Raw genomic sequence first — 13,783 nt, forward strand, 5'->3', positions numbered from 1 at the left:
CATCTGTAACCGGACGGTCGCCGGTTTGATCCCTGGGCTCTCTGTCCTGGTTGTTGTGTCCTTGGGCAAGACACTTTATCCTACCGACTACTGGTGTTGGCCAGAGGGGCCGATGGCGCGATATGGCGGCCTCGTCAGTCTGCCCCAGGGCAGCTGTGGCTACACCTGTAGCTGCCTCCACCAGTGTGTGAATGTGAGAGTGAATGAATAGTGGCATTGTAAAGTGCTTTGGGTGCCTTGAAAAGTGCCATATAAATCCAATCCATTATTATTATTGAAGCAGTAAGGATTGACTTGTTATTTTACGGCACTGGATATCTGTGTTTCACTGCATACATTTATATGAGATCATTGTGTTTGAGAGACAGGATGAAGTCGATATCTTCCTGTCCTGACTTTATGACAAAATATATACTTGGATGTAAAAAGCAGCCCGTGTGTCACCTTGAACACATCTTCGACCTCCTGAAAGGAGTTTGCTACGATCAGCGTCTTCTGGCCGACGTCGGGGCTGAAGCCAAGCGTTCCCAACAGGACTGAGATCTTACTGATATCCAGAGTCATGAGGATGACCTGCAGGGGGAACAAAACACAAGCCAGTAGAGACTTCCGCTTAATGTACTGTGCGATTATTTCAGTTGCGTTATTCAGCTCCTGATCAAACTGTATGACTGAATCGTAGGTAGGGCTGGGCCGAATCATACTGTTCACGGTAATACCGGTACAATGCTAGACAACGATAAGAAAATGAAATCTCGCGATATAATACGGGTAAAACGCGCAACGCATAAAACGTGCCTTTGTTTTCATACGCACATGGCAGAAAAAGCATGGCGGTAATGGAGAATGAGAAAGGCGGATTGTTGAGTGAAACAGATGAACCAGAACTGGTTTGTAAAAATGCTGCCACTTCAGTGATGTGGAACTGGTTTGGTGTTTGTCCGTCAGATACACACCAAAGCACTTTTTTTTGTAGAACATGCAAGCGGCCGTTATTGCCGTATCTGTCGGACTGAGGTGCTCGTAAATCTGGGAGTAATCTGGGTCCTAAACTCTGTCCACTTCAGGTCTCAAAGTCAAACGAACATCACTGAGAGTTAAAAACTGTCTAAATTCTTCCATCTGCAATAAAACGATCAGCGTTGCTGCTTTACCAGGTGTAACTATGAAGTTTAACATCCAGGCATCCATGAAAACAGAATTTATTACATTTAACGGAGTTAGAAGTTAGCAGGAAGTTAGCTCGCTAGCTTCCACCTAAGCATGATATAGCATGTTCTGACTGAGAGATTTCTGAAAAAATTCAAACGTACAGCTCTGCTATCACTTCCAACATAAATGAAGACAGGAAACTAAACAGCAGTGACGTTTGTAGGGTTACTGAAGTTGGGCTAGCTGCGTATATAATGATGTGCTACGTGATCGCTAGCGACACAGCTATGTTAGCATAACATAAACAGTGAAGCTGGAGGACGAACACTAACACTTTTCCACTTATAAAAGTTAACGTGAAGGTTCCTCATGGTTAGAGACAAATGCAATCGCATGGCAGGATGCTGTAAACGGACCAAACTTCAGTCAGGAGAACAACTGAGATAATCCATCCACAATACGAGGTTAGTCATTAATATACTGCAACAACATGGGAATAGAGCAGCTGCCAGAGAATTCAACATTAATGAATCAATGGTACAGAAGTGGAGGAAGCAAGAAGAATGAGTTTAATAAAGTTTGATTTATCTGACTGCTTTGTTTCGCTTAATGTGCCTTATAATCCCGTGCACCTTATGGTCCGAAAAATACGTACTGCACACTGCAGTTTAATGTTGCAAAGCACCTCTTTTTAACTTCAGTGGATATTATACATGGTTATGCTCAGGATATGTCAGCCCATTTCTACTGGAAATGCCTTTTGGTTAAACTTTCAGCAAGGAATTTGCATTTGCACTGTTAATTTTATATAGCTTTAATGCACATAAAAACAGCTGCTTGTTTAAGTGAAAATAAATTGGATGGGTTTTTTTTGCGCTAGTAAAGTTGTGGAGTTGTATTTTGTCTCAGTCATCAGTTACAGGGAGTGCAGAATTATTAGGCAAATGAGTATTTTGTCCACATCATCCTCTTCATGCATGTTGTCTTACTCCAAGCTGTATAGGCTCGAAAGCCTACTACCAATTAAGCATATTAGGTGATGTGCATCTCTGTAATGAGAAGGGGTGTGGTCTAATGACATCAACACCCTATATCAGGTGTGCATAATTATTAGGCAACATCCTTTCCTTTGGCAAAATGGGTCAAAAGAAGGACTTGACAGGCTCAGAAAAGTCAAAAATAGTGAGATATCTTGCAGAGGGATGCAGCAGTCTCAAAATTGCAAAGCTTCTGAAGCGTGATCATCGAACAATCAAGCGTTTCATTCAAAATAGTCAACAGGGTCGCAAGAAGCGTGTGGAAAAACCAAGGCGCAAAATAACTGCCCATGAACTGAGAAAAGTCAAGCGTGCAGCTGCCAAGATGCCACTTGCCACCAGTTTGGCCATATTTCAGAGCTGCAACATCACTGGAGTGCCCAAAAGCACAAGGTGTGCAATACTCAGAGACATGGCCAAGGTAAGAAAGGCTGAAAGACGACCACCACTGAACAAGACACACAAGCTGAAACGTCAAGACTGGGCCAAGAAATATCTCAAGACTGGTTTTTCTAAGGTTTTATGGACTGATGAAATGAGAGTGAGTCTTGATGGGCCAGATGGATGGGCCCGTGGCTGGATTGGTAAAGGGCAGAGAGCTCCAGTCCCACTCAGACGCCAGCAAGGTGGAGGTGGAGTACTGGTTTGGGCTGGTATCATCAAAGATGAGCTTGTGGGGCCTTTTCGGTTGAGGATGGAGTCAAGCTCAACTCCCAGTCCTACTGCCAGTTTCTGGAAGACACCTTCTTCAAGCAGTGGTACAGGAAGAAGTCTGCATCCTTCAAGAAAAACATGATTTTCATGCAGGACAATGCTCCATCACACGCGTCCAAGTACTCCACAGCGTGGCTGGCAAGAAAGGGTATAAAAGAAGAAAAACTAATGACATGGCCTCCTTGTTCACCTGATCTGAACCCCATTGAGAACCTGTGGTCCATCATCAAATGTGAGATTTACAAGGAGGGAAAACAGTACACCTCTCTGAACAGTGTCTGGGAGGCTGTGGTTGCTGCTGCACGCAATGTTGATGGTGAACAGATCAAAACACTGACAGAATCCATGGATGGCAGGCTTTTGAGTGTCCTTGCAAAGAAAGGTGGCTATATTGGTCGCTGATTTGTTTTTGTTTTTTTGAATGTCAGAAATGTATATTTGTGAATGTGGAGATGTTATATTGGTTTCACTGGTAAAAATAAATAATTGAAATGGGTATATATTTGTTTTTTGTTAAGTTGCCTAATAATTCTGCACAGTAATAGTCACCTGCACACAAGATATCCCCCTAAAATAGCTCAAACTAAAAACAAACTAAAAACTACTTCCAAAAACATTCAGCTTTGATATTAATGAGTTTTTTGGGTTCATTGAGAACATGGTTGTTGTTCAATAATAAAATTATTCCTCAAAAATACAACTTGCCTAATAATTCTGCCTCCCTGTATATCATTATCGCAAATTTTCAAATATATATCGTGATAAATATTTTTGGCCATATCGCCCTGCTCTACTCGCAGGGCTTAGAAGTTCGTAGGTCACGATGCATGTTCTCGCACTATACGGCTCGATGTGACCCGAGTGCTCACACTGTGTCCAGATTTTAGCTTGGTAACATAAAGTGTTACCAAAGCTTACATTATATGGCTAATATACAACACAAAATCAACAATACAACACACACCCACACACGATCCAACTCTTTTCACGGTTATTGTGGTCATGATAATTTTGTCAGGCCACATCGAAAAGGCTCGGACGAGCTTGCCAAAGTTCTACAAGTTGTGGCTCCATCGCTTGTGTCCAGATCACACGCTGCACTGTGGCGTCGCTCCGTCTTTTTCACTGACATTTCTGTGTTTGCGCATCTACAGTGTCAGAGGTTGCGCTAAATCGGCTTGTGGCGCTGCTAAAAATGGTAATTGGCCTGTATTTGTTTAGTGCTTTTACTAGTCCTCCCTAGGAACCCCAAAGCGCTTTACACACCCAGTCATCCACCCATTCACACACTGGTGGAGGCAGCTACAGTTGTAGCCACAGCTGCCCTGGGGCAGACTGTGTGATAGCCTCACGAGGGGTGACCAGGATTTTAAACAGGTTTGATGTTCTTGTAACCTTACTATTGCCTATCAGGAGCTGGTCTTATTACCCCGTCTATACTACACGATGCACAACACGTGATTAAGGCGAAACTCGGGCCGATCCCCAAAACGGTAACACAACTGAAAAATCATCTTAAACTGGGCCAAAAATCACACAGTGTGTGCCCAGCTTCACACTGCACCCAGCTCCTTCCCCTTCACTCTTATTTTATGCAGATACTTAAAAAAAGGTAACTGAGACCACTGTTTAACCCTAATTTGAACAGGAAAGTTTTTACTGACCTGCTGAACGTTTCCATAGAGAGCGGCTTCCTCAGGAACGCTTATGACGATGCTGGGGCATGGCATGTAAGTGGATAACAAACCCTCCATGTGATTTGTCCATCTTTTGGCTACAACAATCAGCTGTGGAGGACAGGAATCACTTTCCTTGTCAGAGGTGACCTGGAAGTGCTGCAAGATGGTCGTCATCTGACAGAAGAAACAAAAATATTTCAGGCTTGGTAAAATCCAACCATCAAACTCTTTGTAACTAGAAACACCGTCTAACTACAAAATAGCAGTTTACTCTCTTAAAAATATTATCAATGGTAAAAATACTTTTTTTGGGTTTAATGTAGCTAAAGAATATCAGGCCTGAAAATCTGTTGTTTCCAGTTTCAAAAGCCACTTTTGTGTCATGCTGTGTTGTACTTTCTACATTTGTGTTGCCACCTGTGTGACTGGCCGTGCAGACATGTTGCACCTGCTCTTGTTAACCTCAGCTCAAGCTGAGCTGTCCCTCTGATTTCTAATCCTGGCCGTTCTGCTCATTCCCATCAATAATGACCACTTCCCGTCACTACAAAATACGACTTCACAAATAAAACAGAAGATCATATTTTTCCTTGAAACAAACACAGCTAACTTTGATGTAACTGCAGCACATTCTAGTTTCAATATTAATTTCACCAGATGGATCGCAGAAGAGTTTCTCTGCTAACTGTCACGTAAAATAGCACTAGATGTAGTATTTTACAGAAACTGCATCAACCTGCACAGAACAGGTGAGCTGGGCAGGAAGGGCCTGGAGAATCTAGCCTATTTTCAAAATAAAAGACTCTTATTCTGAAACACTCTGTTCGAAGGACACACAAACCTGGATCTTTGACAGAGATTCTGTTCATAGCTGTCATGGATAGAACATCCAGGGGTGGAAAGCTTCTGCTTCAGGATCTCACTTCTGGGTTTTACAGATAGCATGGTTCTGTTGGCTTCATCAGCAGGTAGCCTCAGGCTCACACTGGAGCAGTTCACAGCTGCGTGTGAATTAGCACCTCAAAGTCTGAGGCCGGAGCAGGACCATGGCCTCCGGGTCACAGACTAATTATATGCTTTAAGTCTCTTGGGGTTTTGTTCAGGAGTGAGGCAAGAGTGGAGCAGAAGAATCATTAGTGATGTAATCATTGGTTATTTTCCAACCCTCGCTTGTGGTCACAAGCTCTCGGAGACGGTGGATACAAGCAGTGGAAATGCGGTCCTTTTAAGAGTGGCAGGATGAGGACTTCAATGATTCCACATCGAAAGGAACCAGCTGAGGGGGCTACAGAGCCTCTCCAGGATGTCCTGGGAACACTGAGTGACTTCTCTGCCGAGGCTTCTGCCCCCACAATCAGTCTGCACGTCCTCTGTACCCCTGCACATTGTACTCTGCTTATCTTTTGGATTCAGGTTTGTAAGCTTTGCATTTTCTAGAAATAATTCTCTCTAACCCCTCTAATAAGTTTTATTACAGGTTACTATTTAAATTGATCCTATCTGATGCCCGTCAATGAAAACAGAACTAAAAACTGACGCGATGTGTGCACATTTACAGTTGTACATCATAAGTCATCACCTCATCTGGAGCCAGACTGAAGAGCTGGTCAGCTTCGTCCAGCACCAGGTGGCACAGCCGCAGGAAGAGGAAGCAGTGGCAGGACAGCAGACGGACCAGACTGAAAGGAGTGGTCACCAACAGCAGGCCTGGAATTAATCAGATTAGAAGATTCTGAATAGTTACTGACGTAAATCAATCATTTATCGACCACCTAGCAGACTGTGATGATGCTCGTTATGCTTAACTCACAGTTTTTGGGGATCTTGACACTCTTAGCCTCGTCCTTGTTGATGCCCAGCAGCACAGTTGTGGGGTAGAGCTTTTGGGAGACCTTACTCACCCCCAGGAGGTCATATACAGCTTGGACCTTCTCCCAACCGGGACACAGCAGCACAGCTATGGGCTACAAACATACGAATTGATAGTGACAAAAGCAGAATTCATCCATGCTTCCTGCCTCCTGTGTGTGCACTCACCCCTGAGCTGGAGGTGTGGGAAGTGAAGATGGAGTTCAGCATGATGTGGGTAAGGAGTGGGGTAAGGTAGCTGAGCGGCTGGTCTGCGCTGCTGGAGATAACAAGGGTATGGCATCCTCGAGCCACAGCTGGCCAGCTGTAACAGTCAGCTGGAGACAAGGTGCTGTACTGCTTCCGCTGCACCTGGAGACAAACGGTCACTGTGAGAGGAAACCACCAAAAAAACCGCACTTCCTCTAATGCCCACTAGATGCTGTCTCAGTACTACGACTCAAAAAACAGATGCTTCGTGAGCCGTGGTGTCTACGTCCACCTTTTCTACTGACTGTTTGAAACTCAGATGGAGGTTAAAGAGCGGCGAGGGACTGACACAAGAGAAGACTGAGCAGTCACATGACAGCGCAGATGAAACTGATAGTTATCAAATAAGATCAGTAATACAGAAAGGGTTTTATTGCCAAATGTTGCGCAGGTTTACAACATTAGGAAAACATACTGTAAGACAACACTTAGATAAAAATTAAAAGTGCTAAGCATATATATATATGGTTCATGAGTCCAACAGCAAAGGGGAAGAAACTGTTCTCATGGCGAGAGGTTCTGGTGCGAATGGACCGGAGCCTCCTGCCTGAGGGGAGCAGGTCAAACAGACTGTGTCCAGGGTGAGAAGGGTCAGCTGAGATACGAGCTGCACGCCGCAGTGTCCTGGAGGTGTACAGGTCCTGCAGTCAATCACCTTCTCAGCAGAGCGCACAACACGCTGCAGTCTGTTTGTCCCTGATAGTGGCTCCAACGTACCACATGGTGATGGAGGAGGTGAAGATGGATTTGATGACTGCGGTGTAGAATTGCATCATCGTCCGTGTTGGCAGGTTGAGTTTCTTCAGCTGCCTCAGGAAGTGCATCCTCTGCTGGGCATTCAGCAGAGGATGAGTAATTAGCCGAGTAGTTACTTCCTAGCTGCTCTTTTTTATGGCTATAATTTAACTACTTCAGCTCTAGACACTGAAGGATTTCAGTCTGTTGAGACCAAAGGCATGAGTGCGGATTCCTGTCCCTCTAATAACCTTTAGGTAAGCTGACATACACATAAACATCTACTTCCGTCCAGAGTTGCAGTAATTTTTCACCAAGAACTTGAAATTATGATTCAAGAGTCGAACTGTGTGAAGTCTTCCTGGGGCTTCGGTCTGACCTCTGTGGTGTTGGATGCATTTTTTGGACTTCCAGAACCATCTTCCACAGTGTGTATGAATGATGGAAGCACCACCCCAGTTAAACCTGGACTCTTGAGACCATCCAACCACCAAGTGCTTTTGTTACTATAACACAGCAGTTTAGTCTCAGTCCCGAGTCCTCTTCGCGTTGTACACATTTCACCAACATTTGTTATGTCAGATCACGATGATGACCACGTTTCTTCGTCAAAGATGATGGTTCACCTCTGTCCTCCCAGGTTTTAATATGCTGGACTGTTTTTTAAACCCAGTTTCTGTACAGTTTCTCCCACGTTATTTCTTTGCTTGATGAAGGACAATAATTTGATCCCAATTCGAGTAAAAGCTTCTCTTCTCCAGGACCATGTCTTCAAACACGGTAGGTTAAGAAATGAGAAGCTACTTACTGCTTCAGGGTTAAATAACCTGTTGCCAGTTGAAACCTACGAATCACTCTTACCTGTTTGCTTAGTTAAATCCAGGTGCTGATTTTTTTCGGCCAGGCTCTGATGCCTCGCGTCTCAGCATCGCTACGCTCACTGTCTGATCGCTCGGTCCTCATGGACAGCGACAGCGCCTCGTTGAGTTTTAAAATTATGGCGACAGCAGCACTCCCGTGTCCTATAAGGGAAGCTGATGCTCAAGTGCCTTAAACCTGCACTCGTGAGCTTATGGTCTCACATGATAGTTTAAAATCTTACTGAATTTAAAATGTCCTTTATGTCAATCAGAGTCAAGTGTAAGCACACACTCGTCCTCAGATTCAACTTCAAATCAACCCCATGCTCAACGCTTTCATTGAAAAAACAATAAAAAAAGTGCGGCAGTGTGTCCATCTTTTAAATACTCTAGATGAAGGAAATAATCAGTAAATTAACAACAACTTTATTTGTATTTCTGAACCATTTCTGAGAACATTTCAAATTTGAAATTGAATCTGATGCTGTGTTGTTAATAACGAAACCACTTTCACAACATTTGCAATTACACCTGAATGTTCAGGTCACTAAACTCTCGTTTCCTAGCATGTTAAAGATCCTGATGACAAACTCAGGGCGTATTCTTGTTTACCCAGCAGAGGGTGTCTACGATGGCGGGGTCATTCACACTGATCCACGGCTCTGCTGGGAAGGTAGCGTGCACCAGAATCCCACTCCGGCAGGGGTCGAGGGGAGAAACCTGAGACATCCAGGTGAAAGGACAAAGGAGGCTTTAAATAACATCATGAGCAGTGTTTGCATGAGTAACAACCAATAAATCTACAGGCTTTCATTTTCATATTTTCTAAGAGGTAAAATAATTATTTTTTTAATTTTATTTGCACTCTATAACTAAATCAGAAGGTTCTGCGTAAACGTACCACAGCGTCTTGGGCGTCGGGATCGGGGTTCAGAGCCTGTGGATTCAACAACTCCAACAGGCTGCATCACAGACAGAACATGAAGAAACTACTTCAGTCGAACAGTCTGGACACAAATTACTGCCTGACATAGTACTACACTACACAGCCACTTCATTAGGTACACCTTGGTAGTGGCAGGTTGGAGCTGCTTTTGTCTTTAGAGCCGATTTCATTTTACATGGCTCAGATTCAACAAGCTTCTGCAAACACTCCTCAGAGATTTTGGTCCATGTTAACAGGACATCATCACACAGCTGTTGCGTGCTTCACCACGTCTCAAAGATGCTCTTTTGGAGTGAGATTTGGTGAATGTGGAGGCTGCTGAGATGATGCTGAGAGGATGCTACGCTGTGGTCATAAAGGGATGGACACTGTCAGCAACAACACTCGGCTGTGGAGTTACAGGCAGGATGGATCCATGCTGTTATGTTGTTCATGCCAAACTTTGACCCTGAACCATTGCAGCAGATATAAAGATTCATCAGGTCGTACGGTGTTTTTCTATCTTTTATTGTCCACTTCTGGTGAGTCTGTGTAAACAGAAGCCTCCGTTTCTGCTGTGTAGCTCTTCTGCACACCTTGGTTGACTTGCTATTGGCCTTCCTATCAACTCGAAACCGTTCTACCCTTCTCTGACCTTAAACAAGGCATTTTCTCCCCAGAGAACTGCTGCTCACTAATCAGCCAATCACACGGGGCCTGATATTTGTTAACAAGCAGTTAGATACAGGTGTGTCTAATACAGTGGCCGGTGAGTGGATTTTACAAGCAAACTCAAAGAAATGATTAACACACCTTTGATCCAAGCCAGTAATTGTATTTTCATCATCAGGTGCAGTTAACACAATTTTAAAAAATAAATAAAATTGAATTAAATGAAAAACATTTCATGTCTTTACTCAGTGTTTATGTCTTATGGGGATCGAGGAAAGCTCAAAGACAGGAGCAGTATGGTTAAAACACAGTGTGCAGGAGCTTCTATCCTGTAACGTGTTTTTATCAGGTTGACCTGTGTCGTTGCTTCCTGAGAGAGAAAAACTGCAGCTCACCGTGCACAGGCCCAGTCCTTCTCACTGCTCTGGGTCTCCTCTGCTGGAGCCGAGGCGACAGATGTGCTGGAGCTGCTGATTAAAAGAGAAAATCAGAAACACGATTAAAGTGAAGACAAAGATGCTCAATGTGGAGAAAGCACACATTATTATTAATATTAATTAATCTCATCAGATTTTCCCGGGAATGTGGAACAGTCTACTGGAATTCTGTTTAGGTATAAAAGGATAAAGAAGAACTACACAGAGAAGGAGCTGCACAAATGCCCGACATCACAGAAATGCTAATTTTAACTCTGGTAGAATCTAAGAATATATTACGGGTGCAAAGATTCACGGTTTGGTTCGATACTTTGGTGTCACGGTTCGATGTTTTTTTTCGATACAAATAAATGTTCATGCCTTTTTAATTTGTCATTTATTAAAGTTATAAAACTACAGTTTTTAAATTTAATGTTGCTGAAACAAAAGTAATAAAAAAAAATCTGATTGAGGAATCACTCATCTTTGGAAAAGAGAGTTTATTACAGAGAAATGGCTCTTTCCAAAATAAAAGCTATACTATCCGCTTCTTCTGGGCTATATTCTCAGCAGCATAAGGAGAATCTGTGCTAACAGCTGTCTAAATGACTCGGCTAAAGTTAGTAGCATGCTTGTTGTTTTTGTCTTTGCACTAGGATGATGTCGGCGTAAATGTGCAGTCATATTCGTTGTGTTCCCACTAGTGCTGTCAGCGTTAATCTGAAATGACGTTAACGCCACAACACGGCAAATCTCCGTTAACGAGCTACCGCGGATCGCCTGTGCGTGGGGCTGGACGGCCAACACGTCGACAGTGCAGCCTAGGCTCAGTAGTCGAACGCAGATTCACTGAGCGCTCAACACAGACAGCATCGTCAGAAGGAAAGTTGATAAAATAAATTAAAAATTTTGTATTGTTCATACATATGCGTACCGAACCGAAAGCACTGTATCGAACGGTTCAATATTGATACGAGTATCGTTGCACCCCTAATAGAGCAGGGCGATATGGCCAAAAATATTTATCACGATATATATTTGAAAATTTGCGATAACGATATAACTGACGATATAATTGATGCGAGACAAAATACAACTCCACAACATTACTAGCGCAAAAAGACAACCTTCCATTTATTTTCACTTAAACAAGAAGCTGGTTTTTATGTACATTAAAGCTTTATAAAAATGTAACAGTGCAAATGCAAATTCCTTGCTGAAAGTTTAACCAAAAGGCATTTCCAGTAGAAATGGGCTGACATATCCTGAGCATAACCATGTATAATATCCACTGAAGTTAAAAAGAGGTGCTTTGCAACATTAAACTGCAGTGTGCAGTACGTATTTTTCGGACCATAAGGTGCACGGGATTATAAGGCACATTAAGCGAAACAAAGCAGTCAGATAAATCAAACTTTATTAAACTCATTCTTCTTGCTTCCTCCACTTCTGTACCATTGATTCATTAATGTTGAATTCTCTGGCAGCTGCTCTATTCCCATGTTGTTGCAGTATATTAATGACTAACCTCGTATTGTGGATGGATTATCTCAGTTGTTCTCCTGACTGAAGTATTGGTCCTTTTACAGCATCCTGCCATGCGATTGCATTTGTCTCTAACCATGAGGAACCTTCACGTTAACTTTTATAAGTGGAAAAGTGTTAGTGTTCGTCCTCCAGCTTCACTGTTTATGTTATGCTAACATAGCTGTGTCGCTAGCGATCACGTAGCACATCATTATATACCAGCTAGCCCAACTTCAGTAACCCTACAAACGTCACTGCTGTTTAGTTTCCTGTCTTCATTTATGTTGGAAGTGATAGCAGAGCTGTACGTTTGATTTTTTTCAGAAATCTCTCAGTCAGAACATGCTATATCATGCTTAGGTACTCAAACTAGCGAGCTAACTTCCGCTAGCTTCCTGCTAACTTCTAACTCCGTTAAATGTAATAACTTTTGTTTTCATGGATGCCTGGAAGTTAAACTTCATAGTTACACCTGGTAAAGCAGCAATGCTGATCGTTTTATTAAAGATGAAAGAATTTAGACAGTTTTTAACTCTAAGTGATGCTGCAGTGTTGTTTGACCTGAAGCATGCAGAGTTTAGGACCCAGATTACTCCCAGATTTAAGAGCATCTTAGTCCGACAAATACGACAATAACGACGGCCGCTTGCATGTTCTGCAAAAAAATGTGCTTTGTTGTGTATCTGACGGACAAACACCAAACCAGTTCCACATCACTGAAGTTGCACCATTTTTACAAACCAATTCTGGTTCATCTGTTTCACTCAACAATCGGCCATGTGCGTATGAAAACAAAGGCACTGCGCATGCGCGTTTTACTCATTCTATCCGCGATATTTCATTTTCCTATCGTTGCCTAACATTATACCGGTATTACCGTGAACGGTATAATATGGCCCAGCCCTAACCCCTAATATATATGTAAAATGCAGGTCCTGTTGTTGCACTCCAACGTACCCCTAAGAGTACTTAGTATGACCATTTGGTTTGGTTTTTCCTCATGCAGAGTACTCTACCTTGCCTCTTCATCCACCAAAGATTCAGCCTGACAGCTCTGAAGATTCTCAGCTCCTGGTTTCTCACTGCTGGGACAGACTGCAGTCAGTGAGGAGAACCCAACAAATGCAGCAATCAGCTCAGATAAAGACTACTATCTGGGCTAATTTTTGTCTTTTACCTCATCAGAGGCAACACCTCAGCTTCCTGCAGGGAAAACAAACCAAACAAAATTCTGGATTTTAGTTTCAGAAACATCACAGGATGGAACAGAGTTTAGTCACTAACAGCACCAAGTCTGTCCTGAGTCTGACCTCATAGCAGCCGTACCACACAGGCTCAAATGTTCTTACTATGAGCGGGTGGAAATCCAAATCTCAGTCAGGAGTGGGCGCATTATCTAAAAGCTGCTCTTTTTTCTGTACGAGTGCAGCAAACCTGCAGCATGTCAAGCCGACTGGACATTTACAACAACCAGCTGCTGACTGAGATGCTTCCTCCTGCATGAAGTATCAACTCAAACCTTCAGGAGGATTCATGCCTGCACGACATGTGTACATTAATGAGCGCCCCCTGCTGACACCGCTGGAGTACACGGCGGGCTCAGCTGTTAGAACCTAGTTGGTCCAACCTGCACCTGCAATGTTGGAAAATGCACTCACCTGGGGAGCTGCCAGCTCGGAACTGCTGCCCGGCTTCATAAACTGTAGAAACCTGGAGGAGGGGGCGACAGCCCATCACACATGATGATATAAAACATCATGTGCCTGCGATCTGAGACTGTGGCCGACTCACCTGAACAGCTGATGGTTTTTTGTGAGGGCTGCAGCCAGAGACGAGTCTGCGTCGTCTGACGAGCTGCTGAAAAGTGAACAGAGGCCACTTGGTTGCTTTTACCGTATTTTCACGACCATAAGGCGCACTTAAAAGTCTTAGATTTTCTTCAAAAAGT

General features: G+C 43.3%; 1 protein-coding gene across 6 annotated transcripts in view; it reads right to left on the reverse strand.

Annotated features, from left to right (window-relative positions):
- tdrd12 (tudor domain containing 12) overlaps positions 1-13,783 on the reverse strand; it is a 31,758-nt gene that overhangs the window by 9,086 nt on the left and 8,889 nt on the right. For 2 of the 6 annotated variants that reach the window (XM_042226386.1, XM_042226385.1), the window contains exons 11-22: positions 13,627-13,692; positions 13,494-13,545; positions 13,013-13,038; positions 12,852-12,920; positions 10,288-10,362; positions 9,197-9,257; positions 8,908-9,015; positions 6,620-6,802; positions 6,393-6,546; positions 6,162-6,289; positions 4,568-4,756; positions 445-573 (exon numbers count right to left, since the gene is read on the reverse strand). In XM_042226386.1, the coding sequence (XP_042082320.1) occupies positions 445-573; positions 4,568-4,756; positions 6,162-6,289; positions 6,393-6,546; positions 6,620-6,802; positions 8,908-9,015; positions 9,197-9,257; positions 10,288-10,362; positions 12,852-12,920; positions 13,013-13,038; positions 13,494-13,545; positions 13,627-13,692 (1,240 nt within the window). The remainder of the gene's footprint in view (positions 1-444; positions 574-4,567; positions 4,757-6,161; positions 6,290-6,392; positions 6,547-6,619; positions 6,803-8,907; positions 9,016-9,196; positions 9,258-10,287; positions 10,363-12,851; positions 12,921-13,012; positions 13,039-13,493; positions 13,546-13,626; positions 13,693-13,783) is intronic. The other 4 variants (XM_042226388.1, XM_014338113.2, XM_005936384.2 and 1 more) reach the window with 4 other exon arrangements.

Source organism: Haplochromis burtoni, unplaced genomic scaffold (genome assembly GCF_018398535.1).
Source record: "Haplochromis burtoni strain Fernald_Lab_line unplaced genomic scaffold, NCSU_Asbu1 Contig_210, whole genome shotgun sequence".
Lineage (NCBI taxonomy): Eukaryota > Metazoa > Chordata > Actinopteri > Cichliformes > Cichlidae > Haplochromis > Haplochromis burtoni.